We start from the raw sequence: 19,577 nt of genomic DNA on the forward strand, positions 1-19,577 counted from the left end.
TCTAAATTATACAATTTTTACAAGTTTTAGTATAGAAATTTGATATTATAATAAATGTATTTGATGTAATCTCTACCTTTAAACTATGTCTATTTCATATAATATAAGATGATTTTTTAAGTAAATATATTTGACAATAAGGTATGTATATGTCACTATCTTTTCATTTAATTGAAAGATTAATTTTTTTATTTCAACATTCATACATAATAACTATACCATAAAGTTATTACATTATTATAATTATTCTAGGGGAATAAACAAAACCTTAGCGATGTTACAACATTTAAGAAACATGCACAGGCGCATCATATGTTACCTATGCTAATCCGGTTGACTTGGAATATTTATTAATATTTATTAGCTAACTACAACTTTCTTTGATTTAATATGTATATTTGTGGCACTTAGTAATGCATTGTGCAATGGTACTTTGCAAGAGTTAATATAAATATAAAAAGCAGTTGTATACATATATTTTTCAAAAGTAAAAATAAAATTGAATTTAAACACTTATCGTACAAAAAATTGGAGGTATTTTGTAGTTTTACTAATTTATACGCTTGTGATTCTTATTTGGAAATTATGTGTTGCGTCTCTAAATTTCAGTAGAACATTTTGTTTTAGCCATATGACGAGAAAATATATAAAGTCCAGGAAAGTTTAGTTTTCGATTGAAAATTTGTATGACATTTCAATAACGTCACTCGTGATTAGAGTAAACGCATATATGTACATAGTTGGTATGACACATAACCTAGAAATATTTAACTTTCAAAACGAATTGTGAAAAACGTTTTGATGTCATTGTTAAGATACAACGAATATTAGTGAATATGTGCAAACAATATCAATACAATCTTGATGTTTTGTAGCATCAAGATTTAACAAAAAAATAACTATTTATTTCATAACATCTTGTACATACAGAAAAATATACGAGCAATATAAATCAGTATACGTTTCATTGTGTATTTAAAAAAAAACAGGTTTTTAGTGAATTAATTGTGACTAGTGTAAACGTATCTACAAATATATTCTTTTTCTCATACTTTAAGTTTGATGCTTCTATTAAATAATAATCTTGATAACTTTCAAACAAACATTTAATTAAGGAAATTGTAATGATTCGAATAAGTTTTCTGTTTGAGAGGTAATTCAGTTATTTGTATTGTATCAATATTTAATATATTGATACCAGGACTAATAGTTAGATAATGATTAGTTTGATCTATTTATAGGATGTATTTACAAAATAATTTATTTAAAGATTATTATCTAAATAAAATTATTATTAACGGAAAGCAACAACAATAATTCTAAATTATATGGGAGAAGCTTGGAAGGGATTATTTCAATGCCATGTAAGGAAGTTTATTGTTTGAAGTTGGTAAATTTCCTTATTCTAAAAAATTATAGATTAAATCGTTCTATACATTCTAAATGTTTATACACCGTTATAATTAGATAATCATGGACGAAAGGAGGGTAGCAGATTACTTTGTCATTGCTGGTTTACCTGGTCAAGACAATGATTTTGATAGCGACAATGAAAGTCAAGAAAAATTAGAAGATTGGTATCAAGAAGGAACGCATGTCAAAGACATGCATATGAAAGCTCCAATTACTGATCTTGCCATTATATTCCCTGCATTAGGTGAACAGTGTCCAGATGGGTATATTTTGTTAGAAAATACTGTTACAGGGTTACCTGCTGATTTAAACCATGGAAGTTTGAGAACAAATGAATGTTATTTATGTTACCGGAGAGGACGAGACAAACCTCCTTTAGTTGATATAGGTAAGACAAAATTTGGAATATTATGCAGAAAATTTTAAGTATCCTAAGATCGAATAACAAAATCTATACGCGTGTATTTCTTTGCAAAGTGAATCTTCAAATCTTTTAAGTCTCTTTAACGTACAACTCTCATTTAAAGACATAAAAAATATAAATTTTAAAGTTCAACTTTCAACGTTCACTATATAATATCAATTTCCTTGTTGCATGATAGAATATGTACATAAACGCATACAAAAAATACTTTAAATGTATATTGTAGTAGAAAAAATTTTCTTTGTTTTATGCATCTTCTCATAAGATATTATATTTGGCATATTATTGATAATATTTAGATTATTATTCTCATATGAATAAACTTATTTTTCATTTATGATTATATGTTTTTTTGTAATTTGTATCAAAACTTGTCATTTTTATAGCCGTATAATAGCTAAAGCTAGAGGTTGAAAACTCGGGACGGGACGGAATCTTGAAGATATCGGGATTCCCGTAAATATCGACAATCTAAATGCTGTTTAGATATTCATTTTCTTCAATAACGATTATAGCTTTTAATGTTTGGCATAGTTTTCAGACACGCGCGAGAATCCGAAAAGATTACTTACTCGATCCCGAATTTCTTTGGGAATCCCAAACATTTTCAAGATCCCGCACACCCCTGATGGCTAAAACAATATAATTAGAATGACTCTATTTTTTATTGAAACACATTTTTGAAGTCTGGGTATTAAATATAATATAAATAAACAGAAATGAATATTTAATAATAATTTCTCATTCTAATTAATATAGTTTCATAACCAGAATACTTTTTTTATTGAATTACAGTTTAATAAGTTTTCATTCTATTAAATAACTACATAATTAAATTTAAATATTTCATTAGCAAAATGTTTTTCATGATTTTATTCTACGATTTATGAACACATTAATCCTTCCGTTTATCCGAAAGAGTACCGTTCCACATTACCTCGGATAATCGAGATTCTACTATATATTTTAAATAACTGTGCTTTGAATAATTTGTGATTTTATAAAATTTAATTACCATTATTTTGTATAGAATATATTTAACAAGATGTATAAATTTCAGGCGTAATATATGATGGCAAAGAACGTATAATGCAAGATGCAGAAATGGTGTTGGAAACTCCAAAGGGATACGTAGCAAATGTGAATAATTCAACATCAAGAATATTTGTGACATTTAGACGTGCAAGTCGTAAAATGCCATGCAATTCTTTAGTTGTGACAGATATATGTGTTATCCTAACAAATAAAGGAGAAACTCCTCCACATGCGTTTTGTGTTATCAATAAAAATTTGAACAAAGGCATGTTGGGAAGCGATGTATTTTTATGCTACAAGAAATCTATGAATCGTGCAAATTTAATATCATTTAAACCTGCTGTACTGTATAAATACCCAATGGGAGATTATAGCAGTTTTGGTTTTCCAAACTCTGTTGCAATGTTCTGCTTACCAATGGGAGCAACAGTAGAATGCTGGCCCAAAGTGGCATGTAAACCTAAACCAGTGTTTTCGACATTTGTCTTGACAGTTGCTGATGCAGCCCAAAAAATATATGGTTCTGCAATAACATTTTATGAAGAATTCGAAGTAGAAATGGATACTCAAAGAAATACGAAAGAAAATCAACCAGTTGAAGAATTCATGGAGAATTTGAAGATTTCTGGTATGAAAATACATTCATACATTTTTATCCTATTTTAATAGTCATACATTGAACGTTATTTTAACAACCATTGTATATATTTACACATGTTGAATGTCTCTTGCCATTTTATAATCTGAAACTTCTTATTTGAGATATAGGCAGGCATCGAAAACAATTATAGCGTCAGTTTTGGCTTTTCAAATAGTCATAAAAACCAAAATGATTTGATAATTGTTACATATATAACGTTTCTGGCTTATATCAGTTTCGATTTCGGTTCTTAAGAATCAATATTATATATTTTGATTCTATAATTGTTATTTTTCGGCTCGATCTGATATTCGCATCAGTTTCGTAGTAACTAAAATCGTTAGATGTTGCTGTTGTAAATTATTCACAATTTTAGAACTCACGTTTTTCAGTTTGTCTTCTAAACCAAATAAAATAACACTTTTTGACCTATGTGTACTTCTTCGTTGTGAACTGTTATGCTAATGCATCGAGCGATACTATTGATTAAATCTACTTAGATTGAACGTCCTAAATAAAGATTAAGGTTCGTACATTTTCAATATTTGGGAATGTGAGTTGAAAACCTTTGATTTATGCTATAGGTATTGTTTAGGAAATGATTCAGTAATACATTTCTATAACGTCTGACCTCATTCTCGAACTGTGAAGAGACAAAATAAACTAACGTTGAAAGTGAGTTTTTTATGCTAATTTATGTCGTAAAATTATTTTTGTTTCAGTTGAACATGCAGAAGTTGACAATCAGCAACTGAAAATGAGAACACTTAAACAGTGTGGAATACTTAAGAAACTTACCTTACTACAATTGGAAAAGTTGCAATATACAGACCCCGTCACACAATCTTTAAATATTAGTAAATCTATATGCATACTATCTCATTGGCCATTTTTCGACACGTTTGAGAAATTTTTAGTTTACCTGCATAGCATGGTCAATAACAAACCCCAAAACGTTCCTATTGAAAAATACATAGCATATTTTTTGTACGATATACCGTTCCCAAGTCCACAAAGACCAAGAATTCAAATACAATTAAATAGTAAGAACAGATTGATTTTAACGCAACCAGAAGATTTAGCACTACCTAGGTCTGGTGCGAGTTTTCGGCAGTTACTCATCAATTTAGGACCTGATAATTGTTTACTCATATTGTTGCTAATCTTAACTGAACAGAAAATACTTGTACATTCGCTACGTCCTGATGTACTTACATCAGTGAGTGAAGCTATTGCTATGATATTATTTCCATTTAAATGGCAGTGCCCATATATACCTCTATGCCCCTTAGGCTTGGCAGAGGTAACGTATCTTGTTACTTTGTCAATTGACGAAGAGATATGTAGCACATTACAAAATGTATTTTATATTTTAGGTTCTGCATGCGCCATTACCATTTTTAATTGGCGTGGATTCAAGATTTTTTGATTTGTACGATCCACCCGCAGACGTTAATTGTGTAAATTTGGACACGAATAATATAGCGATTTGTGACGATAAAAAATATTTAAATATAAAATTGTTACCCAAAAAAGCAGCCAGACAGCTTAGAAATTGGTTGGAACACCTCTATTCGAAGTTGATTTCATTAGGAAAGAGTTATTCGTCTATGAAAGGTGTGTGCAGTATTGCTCAATTTATGTCGATATCATTTTTTTGTTTGTACATATTTTGTTTTCAGATATGGACGATGAAGAGTTTAGTGTTGATAAAGAATTTCAACAAAAACGAAAAGAACAAGCTTTAGAGCTTGAAATACAAGATGCTTTTTTACGATTTACTGCTACTATATTAAAAGGATACCGTGCTTTCTTACTACCAATTACAAAAGCACCAACAGTTGGTTCAACTGATCCAACCAGTTTGTTCAATATACAAGCTTTTCTCAGAAGTCGGGACAAGGCTCATGCAAAATTTTATAGTATGTTAGTAAAGACGCAAATGTTCATAAGGTATGTTTTTCTTATCATCGATTTTTTGACATTGTATAACAAACATCCTGATGACCTCAAAATCTCTAAAAATATGACTATCAAAAAAATTGTTTGTTTATTATAATATTGACCTCTTCCAAACTAGTAAGATTTTTCTCTGATACTTCATTCTATCATCAATAACAAATTAGATATTTAAGGTGCTCAAATTAGGTGAAACACCCTGTATACACATATGTCTATATACTCTAACAACTCAACTATTTTTTGATGTTTATTGTATTATTTCTGAATGATATATTTTATATTTAATGTGACTATTATGAATAAAATGTGCTGTATATTTAGTTTATTAGTCTTTATTTTGACAATTTGTGTGGTTAACATTAACTGCACAAAATATTTTATCTGTTTTTCAGTTACCTTTGGTATAATATCACTGCAGTTTGTATTTTTTAGATTTATAGAAGAAAGAAGTTTCGTATCTGACATGGATATGGCGGGTTTAGCTTTTTTTGATGAATGCACCGAACGCATTGAAGAAGAAAATGGTGAGGTTGCATTTTTTAACATTTTTGTTAGAATTGATTTAGAGTATTGTTAGCTTTTATTACCATGAACAGACTTTCTTTGCATTTTTCACTTACAAGAAGATTCGTAGGAAATTATTTCAGAATTCTACTAAAGTTTGTAAAAATGAGTGTATTGCAACCGAATTGGGGAAGACGGAACCCTTTATTGTCCGACGAATAATTCTCTTACATGTATACAGGCAATGATGTTGCGTATGGTCTAGCATTACTGCACCGTTAATTCTTCAAACCACTTTGATGCAACTTTGTTCAATTAATTTTCATATAACCAATTTGAAAGTTTCATTGTACTCGTGATATTACAAAACTCATTATTTGAACATGCAGTTTTACTTTTCCAATGTAACTTGTAATTACTGATTTTACTATTTAGTGCCACTTTTGGAGTTGGACGAATCTCAGCACAGCGAACGGACTGTTTTCATACCTCCGCCTGAAGCAGGACCAAATCAGTCACCAATTGCATACCGCACGTTTAAATTAAATCACGACTTGATAAGACCGCAGAAACATTTCAATGTAAAAAACACAAATTTATGTGCCTTTGGAATAATACCAGGTAGTCCTATGGCACGCAGAACCAAACATGAAATTAAAGTGGCACAAAGGATGGCACGTAAACAAGTATGAACTATTCTTACTAGAATTTGTGCTTTTTATATAACAAAGGCTGAAAATTTTATATAATTAGTTATAGATTCATCCCTATAAATAATATCTCATTTGCAGGCAGCAATGCCAGATAGGTGGGGTAGATGTCTACTTGGAACCTGTTATAGTCTTTGGTTCTTGCATTTGCCAGCTATGTTACAAGTGTCTAACCAACCGGCTGCGATTTTACATCAGGCCTATGATTTACTAGTTAAAATGCCGAAATTAAATCTTGAACCAATTGAAGAAGTAAACCTTTTTATTTGTATGCGCGCAGGTTGCAACACCTAATGCCGGGAATACACTGAAGAGAACAGTTCGCGAGCAGCTCATGAACTGCTTACAGGTAGTTCGCGAGCTGTTCATCAACGGAAACAACTACGTTTCCACACTGGAGCTCGCGAATAGCTTGCGAACAATTATAATCTATGGAAACTTCGAGTTCGTGAACAGTCCCTTTGATATACCGCTTCCGGCGCGAACAGGGATCGCTGTTCGTTGTTTGCAAAAGTCTCCACACTGCTGGCGAGCACAGCCGCGAGCTGTTCACGAGCAGTAGCGTATTTCCGGCATAAGATTATTACCCAACAAATCGTCGTTGAATGTGACGATACAACAAAAAAAATTTCACAAAACAATCATTTGAATGAGAGGAATTAAATAAAAAAATATATTAGTAGCTCGTTTCTTCTAGGTCATATCCTCTGAAATGATAGAATATCGTTGCATGTTTACATTCCAAGAAGATTATATGATTTATTAAAATAATAATTACAAAGTTCAGGTTAAAATATTTATTGGAATTACCGATTGTTTCAATTACAGATTTGTTGAGTGATTATTTTAGAAGTTGCATATTTTATATGTTGCATAATCTTATCATAGACTGTCGATTTTAGGTTTGTTACAGAGCTATGATGCAACTTTGCGGTGTTTACGGACAACCTGTACTAGCAGTAAAATTATTATTTCACATGAAACGTAGCGGTGTTCAACCAAATGCTCTTACATATGGGTTTTATAACAAGGTAATTTTTCTTATCGATCACAATATTTTTTTCAGCAAAATATAGATTTTGTTAAATTCAAAATAATTTTTTTTACTGAATTTAAAGGCTGTACTTGAAGCAACTTGGCCATCTGACGTAACTAATTCCAGTCAATTGATGTGGAACAAACTAAGAAACGCTATAGTTGGAGCAGCTTTATTTAAAGAAGCTGGTAAAAAAAGTGCTAAAAGAAGATTAAGTTCAACTGCAGATTTATTAACCGTTGATGGTAAACTTGCAAATATGGAACATGCATTTTCTAGATCTAGCCTTGATAGTTCGCATTCTCAAGACACAGAAGCTGCACACAGCGATTGTACGTAGTAAATTAGTCTATTTTAATGTTTTAGATTTTAGAGCAGGTTTATTATTATCTTATACTTTCCTTTATCTGCAGCGACTAAAGGAAGTTCAACAACGGATTTACCGGACTACGGGCCTCTAGAAATGAGAAAGCTTCCACGACAAAATAGTATTGTTAAAGATACAGCAGCATTAAATGTTATACACGCAGAAGAGTTTAATAATTTGGCGATGACACAGAGGTAATTTTTCAATTTTATTATACATTGATCTTGATTTTTCTATAATTTTTTTTTTAATTAAAATCAAATAAAAGATAACTGAAACAAGACGTATTAATTACACAGCGAGTGTGCTCCTGTACATATACCCAGTTTGTTCAGTTGAAATAGCAAAATGCGAAAAAATGTTTGAGACGAAAGTTGTAAAGTATCAAAAGGGAGGCATATTGCAATAATAATTATTTGACCTTGGAGAGCTCTCTAAAGATTACTAGGAAAATTTTGTAAAGGATCAGGGGTACATGTTCTGTTATTTATTATTAACTTCCAAAGTTGACAAGTCGCCGGCGTAAACGTTGTTCGGTGCACACTGCCGCTCATAAATATGAGGATACTTGGTTGAAAGGTTGTTAATCCTTGAATTATTATAACTTTAAAAAAAGCAATTGTTCAATAATCTTCTTGGAGTTATTTTAAAAATTGAATCTTTTACTTTCACATTCCTAAATTGAATTTCCTTGAAGACTCTTTTACGCCAAGGAGCGACTGAGAAAGTAAGGATAATTTTACTCTAAAATATGTTCGAGATTAAAGTCTATATTTGACAATGACTACTGCAAAATTTTATACAAAATTCTTTTGTAATTTGATTTCACACTGGCGCACGATTTTTTCTTACGATTTTTTATTCAACTTATATGAAACGATGAGGATGCTTTAATACGTGACATATGGACGATTTTGAATTTGAATTTACCAAAGATGTGTCGACCCACTGAAAACATCTGTTAATATTTATTTTTTTATATCTGCTGTTCTAAAACAGTATTCTAATTGTTATTATACGTTAATCAACACATTTACATGATTGTGGAGGGGGGGTAACTGAGCCTTGGTCATTGAGACCTGGTGTGTGTATTTTTGATTTTCGTCTTATTTGGCCTCTAGTATCTCCCATTAAAATTTTTCCCAGGAATGGCCGAATATCTGGTATAGTATACTATTGGTCGTTAACATTTTTGGGGCATTCCATTATTAGAAGGTGTTAAATTTGGATAAGGCCCAAAATATAAATTTTGGCAAGAAAAGTTTGGCAAGACTCATTTTTTTCAGTTTCATTTCGTTTTTCATTCTCTTCATATATTTGTAAAAAAACGATTTTATATTATTTTGTTGATTTGTTGCTTTTAGGTTGATTCGGAACTTAGAATCGCCGTTAAAAAGTCCCATACGCACGCCAGTTACAGAAAATGATCCGCTAGGTGCTCTAATTAACGATGAAACACCAATTGTCTCACCTTCCGAAGAGAATGATTCAAACTGTTCGACATGTACTTTGACAGTCTTTAATAATGTTGAAGAACGGGCGGGAGGACCGCTTTTATTTCGAAGGTACATTATTTTTGTTATTAGTAAAATTAGACAAAAAATTCATAGTAATTCATTGCATTCAATTTAATCTTTTGTAATAGGAACGGTTAGATTTCAGGCAACTTTATTACAATAAATTTACTCTGATAATAATTATAACTGCCATTTTCTCTATTAACGCCTCGTAGCTCTTTTATATTGCATGGTCTATTTTCGGCAATGTGTAATTTTAAAATTGACCACATGTTTTCTATTGGCGAAAGATCAGGGTTTTGTGGAGGTCATTCTAAAATGTTTATTGCACTTATAAATACTTTGTTACAATTCTCGCCTTATGGATAGGTGCATTATCCTACTGAAGGATAAAGTCATCTCCTGTCAGCTGTTTTCCTTCTGAGATTATGACTTCTTATACTAAGTTTAGGTAAATTTGAGAGTTTACTCTTCCATTTAAGATTACGATTTTCCCTGTTCCAAAATATGAGACATATCCCAAAACCGCAATATCTAATAGAATAAAAGGACTTCCAGAGATTTCTGTTTCTTTCTCGCGTTCTTTTTTTACACAAATTACACATACAGTGACGGCCACATACTTACGTACACTTCATTTTTTACATAAAACTTGAATTATTTTTTAATAAAATAGTGCACTGGTTTCAACTATTTATTTCTGAGTATTTTAGATCTTCGCGTACATACAGTTGCTCACTAAAGCATTCGAAAGCTTGCATGGCAAATAGATAACAGATGAAATACCCACGCTGGGCCCTCATTTACAAAACAACACTGAAAGAAATGAAAGATACAAGTCTTGAGAATGCATGTCTTTCCAAGAATTGACTATTTACTGTTTACTATTTATGTGTGAGGTCAATGGCTTTGCGGCAATGTCAACAACAAAATGTAAACAAACGCTTCGAACCCTTGTATCTCCGGAACTAGCCAAACTATCGACTTGAAACAAAAGTCGTTAAATCTCTGGAGCTAATTACGCTATCCAATGAATATATCAACTATTATTATTTATGCATATTGTAAAGTAATCATTCCTGAACAAACAAAAGCGGAATGTTTTGTGTGGTAAACATACTTGATTTACGTTACAGAATATTTCTTTTTTCTAATCTGATGGGTTGAGTTTAAACGCTTAACGCGTTTGAGTTTAAACGATTATAGAATGTAATTTTATTATATCCTGTCTATTTGTGAGTTCACTATTTTCGCGGATCAATGCTGGAGCATTTTCGAGTCGTGAAAGGAAATTTTTAATCTGCCAAAAAAAAATACACGTTGCACGGTTGGCAAATAGGTGTATATTTCGGCGGTACTACTTTTAGCGTGCAGGTAGGCACATTATCTTCTTCGGGATCAAAGAAGGTGCTGTCGTACATGATTTGTTCGACCACTAGTTCAGTTATCTTCTTAAATGAAATGAATTATCTTTCAGAAGAAAATAACGTTATCATTGTAATAGAAAAACAAAGTTAACTTTGAAATAAACTTAAGACTCTGGTGGCCTGGCTAGTCGAATAAATTAATATGGTAGCATAGCAATCGCTAAGTTGAAAACCCGTCCATTACAGGACTTTACTTACAAGTTGTACTTGTACTGTAGCAGATAAACGGATACCAAAACTTCAATATTATATATCTCATAAATTATTAATCATATGCCCATCAAACCATAATCATTGATTTGAGTATTTCATTCTCTATGACTGTAAAAAACTTAATCAACAAGTCAGATTTTTACTTGGGGGAAATTCACTTCTTAGTATGTACCTATCACATGATATTACATTACATTATAAGAGTTATAAATACCATGTATCTTAAAATACCTTTGAATTTCAACAAATTTTATTGAATTTGTAACACTGTAAGATTACCTATAACGTAATTGAAAACATAGTATTATCACAAATCTCTTTATATTCATCCTATAACTTCTTCCAGCAATGTCTTGCCTCGTAGCGCAACATTTCACCAAACCGTAGATGAAAGTGATGTAGCAATAGGCGGCCATTTGCAAAGAAGTGAAACAATGCCTTATTCTGTGGCACAGCAAGGCGAACAAGATAAAGAAAGAGAAAGACTAGAAATAAGCAGTCTTTGGTCTCAAAAGGATAGCGTTACCTCGAGTCTGTCAAATCTAGGCTCTAGTTTGAAGCTGAGTTTCGGGTAAGGCATAAGTTTTATTAACTGGAATCTACACTAACAAATATAAATAGACAAAGTATATAATCACATTCACTGCTTGAGTTTTATTTTTGTGATATGTATACCTTTGAGTTACATGCATATATTAATACACTCGATATTCTACTAACAAATCTGGTATTTAATATAAAAAAAGGATACAGAGTCACATGTATAACGAATTTATCGAATCATTCGATCTTCCATATCATATCATGTAAAGGAACGTCTTTAGAGATTCGAAAAAAATTTATTATTATTATTAAATCATTAAAATGTTATTGAATTCTATAAAATGTTTACAACGGGATACGCATTCAATTGACTTTGTTAAATACTTTATATCTACAATATTGTCTGAGAAGTTGCTTTAATGTTGTATCTAGTACCTCTTAGGTTTGCTCATATCGTTTTAATTGTATTTTATTCCCGTTTTTTATATAAAGTCGTGGCCAGCTACTTAATACCGCTTGTTCAACAAAAAAACATTTCATTAATTAGATGTTTGCTATATTAAACTTGAATGTAATATACATTGGACTATATTCTACCATAATGCGAAAGTAATTTTATTTTTAACTTCAATATTACAAGTATTTTTGATTATTTTCTTATATTGTTCCGTTAATACAGTGGACAGCTACTTAAGACCGAAGATCATTTATCGTTGTGATTGATTATTTGCCGTCATTGTTAATTTGGTTGTCATGGTTTAATATGTTCAACAATGCAAACAATCGAAAATCGGTTCACAGCCATAAGCCAAGGAAAGAATATCAACTCTGTGCAAAGAAAACAAATTTTATTGGTGAGAGACGAAGGTTATTCATTTTCGGCAATCGCTGAAGGATTAAAGAATGTCTAAAACATTTTATAAAATTCGTCAGTAATAATTGTAATTTTACACAATCAAGTTTCTTATATATGCACTCTAAACTTGAGTTAAAAAATAAAACTCAAGACGGCTCAAGCCGAATCACAGAAACACCTGTTAGGCTTGAAGCTCTACAAGTCCTTGAGTAAGTTTTATGACTTGCACGACTTGCGAAGCCCCGCATTTAGTAAACCGCTTTGTTTAATACTCTGCTGTTGCTGTCATAAAATCCCTGATACTTTTAACTTTAAAATTTATATAGAATATTTTTTAATCAAAATATTATATACAATCTTTCAAAATTAGTACAATACAATAATTAGAACGAACATGTTTCTTGTACTGAGCTCAGTAAATTATGCAGGGTGTTCGGATACCATTTGTCAATATTTGAGGGGGGTGATTCTACAGGTCAAAATAAGAGGAAAATCAAGAATGGTAATATCTCGGTAGAGGTTTCTAAAATCTGGAAATAACTATGGAAAAATACTAATTAAATTTGTTTTACTAAATGCTAAAAACTATGTTTATTAACGTTAATACATTTCTATAATCGAAAATAAATGATTCTCTGACTCCGTTTATAGTTGCTTGACATATTTGAGCACATTCAGTTGTAATACGTTCATGCATGTTTTCCGGTATAATGAGATTGTTATTATAGAGATGCTTCCATAGCTTCCCACAAATAAAAAGTCCAGCGACTTACTTTGAAGTAAACCACAAGGAAACTTTTGCTTAAACCATACAAAAAATAAGTACATCATGAGCTAGGCAATCCCCTCTCCCATACTAATACTATATTTGATTTTTCTGACTTAAAGACGTTTTTTTTTATATTAATACTAGTAACTCAAAAGTGATAGGTTTAGTTCTTCCGACTGTTGAACGAATCAGATGTGTGTACAAACGCTGAGAGGTGTTCTGTAGTGCGTTGCTCGTTTGTCTGTCTTCTAGTTATTTGAATGTGAAAAGCGTATAATTATCAGTACAACTGTTCAACAAATTGAAAACTTAAGCCTCTGATGGGCAGGGGGCAGTATAAAAAATCGTCGATTATAACATGGATACTCCTAACTACAGGAATATCCAGAAGTCATAAGAATCAACGTCAAGAATGGCAGAAAATGTTACACGATATACGCGACAGTAGCCCAAAATATTTTGTTTCCGGCAAAAGAACAAGCAATTATTATAGGAAGATGTTACTTGGATGCTCACACAACATTCTTAGCTTTGTCGATTCCTTATTCATGAACAAAATGTTATATTTATATGCCATCTCTCCAACTTGTTAACTAGAATAGTCTATAAAGGTCTGGGTTAGTTCTGAGGTATTCTCAAACACTATTCAAACTTGTAATCCAAGCAATATTTGTTACTCTCAAAAATTGCGACTTTAACAATAACATCAACGTCAATAATTTTGTCAACTTCTTTAATACCAAATATTCTGAACATTTTAAAAATGCAGTAGTTTTAATAGATGACATTTTTTAGTTTTTCCTTAATCACGGACCAAGGAATTATCCTATTCTAAAGATAGGACATGATGCAAATGACCCACCTACTTAAGAAAAGTGTTTAATTGTCATTTATGGGAATGTTGGATAATAGGAGATGCAAAGAGAAATAAAAATCTTTTATTAGTTATGATTTATTATTATTTTTATAATAGACTTTATTCTGTACGCATCGCCTACTTTTCAATTTTCTTACATTTGTCAGGATCTGGGTTAGGTTATCTTTAACATTATTAACCCAGATATGTTCAACATATACGATATAACTTGTTATTTACATTTTAGGTGTTTTTTAAGTTGTTATATCATAGGAAAGATGTTGAAAACTAATTTGTATGATATACAGGGTGTCCGGGCACCCCTGGGAAAAAATTGTAATGGGAGATTCTAGAGATCAAAATAAGACGAAAATCAAGAATACCAATTTGTTGATTAAGGCGTCGTTAAAAAGTTATTAACGTTTAAAGTTTTGTGAGTGAGAACCACTAGGACTGGCCTGCCTCAACCTATCGTGCGCACGCAGCTGTTCGCAGATTGCTGTTCTACAGGCGTAACTTTAAACGTTAATAACTTTTTAACGAAGCCTCAATCAACAAATTGGTATTCTTGATTTTCTTCTTATTTTGGCCCCTATAATCTTCCATTAAAATTTTTCCCAGGGGTGCCTGAACATCCTGTATAAGTGTATAACAGTTTGCCGTTTTACATTCGCACTACACGAGCATTTATCATTTTGTTGGCCAGTGTACATAAAAATACTTGTTTTTAACATTTTATCTGAAAAAGTATTGATAATTTATTTTCACGTAATTGAAAATATCTGTTTCAGCTCGACTAGTCTGACTGGGAAAAAATCTAATGAAATAATATTAGGTGGCCTAAATAGCTTAAAATCGGCTGCTACGACAGTAGCAAAAAAGTTTGATGAAATTAAAGAAGCTATTTCTGCAACTAGTACACCAGTAAAACTTAAAGAACGTGAATATAAAATAACACATGGAGCATCGCATGAATCGTTGGATTCCATGACAGACGGATCTGTTCAAGATCGAACCGAAGCTCTTAGAATATCTGGTTCGTAACATTAAAAACTTAATTCCAGCGATAAAAATAAACAGAACAAAATATCGATTTTCAATATAACATTTTTCTTTCATAACAGGAGACGGAAATATAGATCCTTATACATTGTGTGATTTGGCCGAAAATTTATATCCAAAAGGTTCAAGAGAATTGGATGAACGAATTGCTATTGAACTTGTGCTCTCTAGTGCTAGTAGATGTCATCATTGTGCCTCTATACTCTATGATGAAGAAATAATGGCTGGTTGGCAACCAGAAGACTCAAATTTAAATACGGTCTGTCAATATTGCGACAAAGCGACAGTACCTCTACTTACTATAACAATATTAGATTACAGGTAATATAAATATGTGTGTATTGCATTAGCGTTATGTACACTGTGTATTTACAACGTTTGTGAATTTGTATGTTTATAAAGATGCGAGAAAAATGAAAGAAAAAATGACCCTCTAATGGGAGCACTAGTTGAACTTTTGGATAAACCGAAAGAATTATTAGAACCCACCACAGTGCCATATTTAAATCCTCTTGTTTTAAGAAAGGAACTAGAAAGTGTCTTAAGTCAAGAAGGTGATTCTTGTCTTACAAAACATAAATTTATCGAAGAACATCCAATAGTATATTGGAACCTTATATGGTACTTTGAAAGGATTAATTTAACAAGTCATCTCCCAGATTTATGGTTGAATAATGATAAGAAAAAGGATCAAATAAATTATGGTGCAGTAGGTGTTAAAACTATGTGGGACAACGAAAGACTTCATATGGATCGTTTACCCATGTACCTTCAATGGAAGCTCAATATTACAGAGGATAAAACGTAAGTAGAATTCACGTACCATATCGTAAATACACAACATGTAAAAGCATCATTATAAGTATTAAAATTGTATATATTTTTATCTCTGAAACGCTTTTACAAATGAAGCTTAACATTCCAGCTCTGAAGTCACTAGACAGTTCCTCTTTTTCATAAAATCTTCATGGGCACTCTAGACCCACGTGTAGTGCCAAACCCCTATCAGCTAAAACCCCACTTCCCTGCTCCTCTCTTCCTAATTACAAAAGTTCACAGATCTTGGAAAAAATCTTATTCGTGTTCTTTGTGTTTAAATTGCATCATTAGAGATTTACTCTATGCTATACTGTAATATTTAAAACTTGTCGAAAATTTTGTCTACAGTAATGTATAATGTATTACACATTAGCATCAAAATCATCTTCTTTGCCATTTTATTAGTTGGTATAATTATTAATAACTTTAGATCAGTTATTAGCTTTAAAAGAGAAAATGTTTCGTTCAAAAAAATATATGTGACACAGAAACTAGTAAAAGTATTAAATTCTATGATGCATAAAACAACATATAGTTGTATAACATTCTATAATTTAAAATTCATGAATTTCATTGTCATATATATATATATAAATAACCAAGACTTATATCTGTTTTAGGTTAATGCAGTTAGTAATTACGAACGTTCGTCGAAACGACTTAGCAGAACCTATAAAAAGAGTGGCCTTAGAGAGAAGCAGAAATCAAGCACCTGACCAACCCCTATTTTCTATATATCGAGATATATTGTTTTTAGCATTTACCGTTTTGGGTAGAGGAAATATTGATCAAGGTAAGTATTATATTATTAAGTGAGCAAATAAATATACAAGGTGTCCCGTTTACCTGGAGCACCTTAAATATATCTCCGTTGCTGTTGATGATACGAAAAATTGTCAACGAAATTTGATTAAAAACTACAAATGTTGTAATTGGCAAAACTTTTTACACAAGTTATATTAAATATTTAATATAATAGATTAAATATTTTTATCATTACAGTATTATAGCTAATGTTAAGAGAAACACAACGGTATATATTGTTAATGAATAGTTTCAAACTTTAAACATATTTTTTGCAAAATGTAATGCTAAGAAGAATTCATTAAGATAATAATTATATTGGACATGAGAACTTTTAATAATAATCCTTAATATTTCTTTATAAAACTCAGAAAAAAAATTAACAGATTTAGAATAAAGCCACTATGTAATGTATTTGAATGTTTTATTATATATAAATGAGATTAGATACAAAGAATTAGATAAAAAGATACCGTTGACGCACGCTTACGAAGCTCACTTCTGGGAAGCTCGATCGAGTAATTAAGAAATCATTAAAAAATTTAATTACCCTTAATTCATGACAATAGCTTTTCCATCTCTATCTGAAAAATGGTAAAATGCCTAAAAAACGTTTCACATTTTTGGTAACGCTTTGTACATTATTCTATTCTTAGAATATTTAGTTAGTTCATTAACTAGTCTTACCTGACTTAACTTTTAGGTGTTTTCGACAAAGAATATACTTTATCACTAGAAAGATTAACGGAAGAAGAACAAAAGCTGTTGTGTAAAATTGATGCTCCGCCTTCAATGATGTCAATATTCTGCAGACATTACTTTAAGCAACTCAGCGTGTAAAAATAATGCAAACGGTGTAATATATTGTGAAAATGACTAGATTATCATGGAAATTATTATAGATTCATCTGTTCAAGTGCGATTTCAATGTGAAACAATTTATGTATCCTTCAAAAATTAATAGCGAATCAATTATTTTAGATAAATGTGTACGAATTATTATGTTTCAATCGCTAAAACTTTTATTTTTTAACAAAATAACCGAGAGGACACTCGACGTCACAAACTCGCTTGTGGAATAATACAATTTTCATGTTTAAAATATATAATTACTATAAATAATTTTTTATTTTGAAAATAGTTTGCGTATATACGTTTTCGCGCATATAATTTCTTATGTTAATGTGAATATTCTTAGTTGTATCGATGAACGTGATATTAAAGATCGTTCAGTACCAAAGAAACTGACTTGATCGTAAAACTATAAATTTAATTGCTTTAATATAAATTCACGCATTATATGAATAGCGCAATCGTAATTTTCAATGTACGAATTACATACTTGGTATATTTCTACCAACGTTTTGATCATCAAATACTGATTAAATGACCACGATTGTGTTTCGAACAAAGCGAACTATAACGTAACTCAACGTTCATATAATATTACAAAAGACAATATTCATTTTCTGATTTTTTAAGCGGAACAGTTAAATAATTCGTGACAAATATAATTCAATCAGTAATTTACATGTTCACGATGAAAAGTGCTGTTCACACTCGTAGCATAGACTTTCATTTGATATTTACCATAGTAAATTAATGCTTTTTTAAGTTACAGTTCAAATTTACATTACATAGACATTATTGTATCCAAGAAAATAAAAGCTTTCTATCCTAAAATTGCAACATAATGATTTTTAAATTATTGTTTACGATTAAAAATGGATATTTATTTTTTCCTTTGCAAAATACGATGTTCAAGACACAAAATTTTGCTTCTACGAAACATTTTGACGAAGCTTTGGCACATTGAAAATTTGTATCTCAGTATATGTATATTGTGTTTAGTTGAAAGATAATGTAGGAAATTTACAAATTTCTAGATTCGAAGTTTAAGTACCTGACGATACGAACATTCGCATTGACTTGACTGAAATATTTATTTATTGTCTGTTATGATAAAATTGCGAATTATAATTGTATTATAAGAAAAATGTTAAATAACATCCAATTTTAATTGCAAATAAATTTAACTAAATCAATGTTTTTTGAAAAATTTTACTTTGTAAAAGAGTTTCATTTCAAGAACATTTCGTAGAACGTTATATGTACCTGATATTTGTAAAACCATTTCTTCACGTAAGTAAATTATACAATGTATTGGCTGTTGAAAATTGTAAGAATGGAATATGCATACATATATATACACATGCACGCTTGCGCACATACACACACACACACACACAACAGAACACAACACATAGTTTAATGTGACAATGCTATGCACTTTTCACTATGAACCCTGTAAAAAATGTACTATTGTATATTCGTTCATTATTACATTATGAATATAAGACATAAATAAAAGTCAGTCATGGTATTGTACATAAATGAGTTTTTGATCTGTGTAGTTGATGCAATAACTTATCTTTGACTAAACTCATATGTGTCTTTATTAATGAAATACAATAATGTCATTATAAACATGTATTTTATTTTTATTTGACAAGACAACCTATTTCAACTGAACCAATTATTTGTACTATGGTAAAAGCATTTAGATGATCTCTTTCAAGTAGTTCCATGAGAAAGAGAATTATAAACGAGATTTTTTCGA

The 19,577-nt window shown here is 30.8% G+C and overlaps 1 protein-coding gene across 4 annotated transcripts; it reads left to right on the top strand.

Annotated features, from left to right (window-relative positions):
* The first annotated feature begins 471 nt into the window (after positions 1–471).
* LOC122402781 (DENN domain-containing protein Crag) lies at positions 472–18,717 on the top strand. Of its 4 annotated transcripts, none has more exons than XM_043405874.1 (20): positions 472–1,153; positions 1,242–1,390; positions 1,468–1,801; positions 2,898–3,500; positions 4,235–4,815; positions 4,889–5,129; positions 5,195–5,465; positions 5,907–5,998; positions 6,414–6,664; positions 6,770–6,940; positions 7,591–7,719; positions 7,807–8,056; positions 8,138–8,285; positions 9,456–9,656; positions 11,595–11,819; positions 15,064–15,308; positions 15,397–15,655; positions 15,737–16,138; positions 16,774–16,946; positions 17,661–18,717. In XM_043405874.1, exons 2-20 carry the CDS (start codon positions 1,358–1,360, stop codon positions 17,795–17,797), a joined length of 4,746 nt encoding a protein of 1,581 aa, XP_043261809.1. In that variant the 5' UTR covers positions 472–1,153; positions 1,242–1,357; the 3' UTR covers positions 17,798–18,717. The 4 variants fall into 4 exon arrangements, with proteins under 4 accessions (XP_043261809.1, XP_043261810.1, XP_043261807.1 ...); XM_043405875.1 differs by having other exon boundaries at positions 1,242–1,386; XM_043405872.1 differs by having other exon boundaries at positions 1,242–1,364.
* The last annotated feature ends 860 nt before the right edge of the window (positions 18,718–19,577 follow it).

The sequence above is a fragment of the Colletes gigas genome, unplaced genomic scaffold (genome assembly GCF_013123115.1).
Source record: "Colletes gigas isolate AHSC1104 unplaced genomic scaffold, ASM1312311v1 Colletes_gigas_Sc00039, whole genome shotgun sequence".
Classification (NCBI taxonomy): domain Eukaryota; kingdom Metazoa; phylum Arthropoda; class Insecta; order Hymenoptera; family Colletidae; genus Colletes; species Colletes gigas.

Coding starts and splice junctions, on each gene's coding strand:
- LOC122402781 (XM_043405872.1), top strand. CDS start 1,329: ATGGGAGAAGCTTGGAAGGGATTATTTCAATGCCAT. Junction 11,820..15,063: donor AGTTTGAAGCTGAGTTTCGG/GTAAGGCATAAG, acceptor TATCTGTTTCAG/CTCGACTAGTCTGACTGGGA. Junction 15,656..15,736: donor ATAACAATATTAGATTACAG/GTAATATAAATA, acceptor ATGTTTATAAAG/ATGCGAGAAAAATGAAAGAA.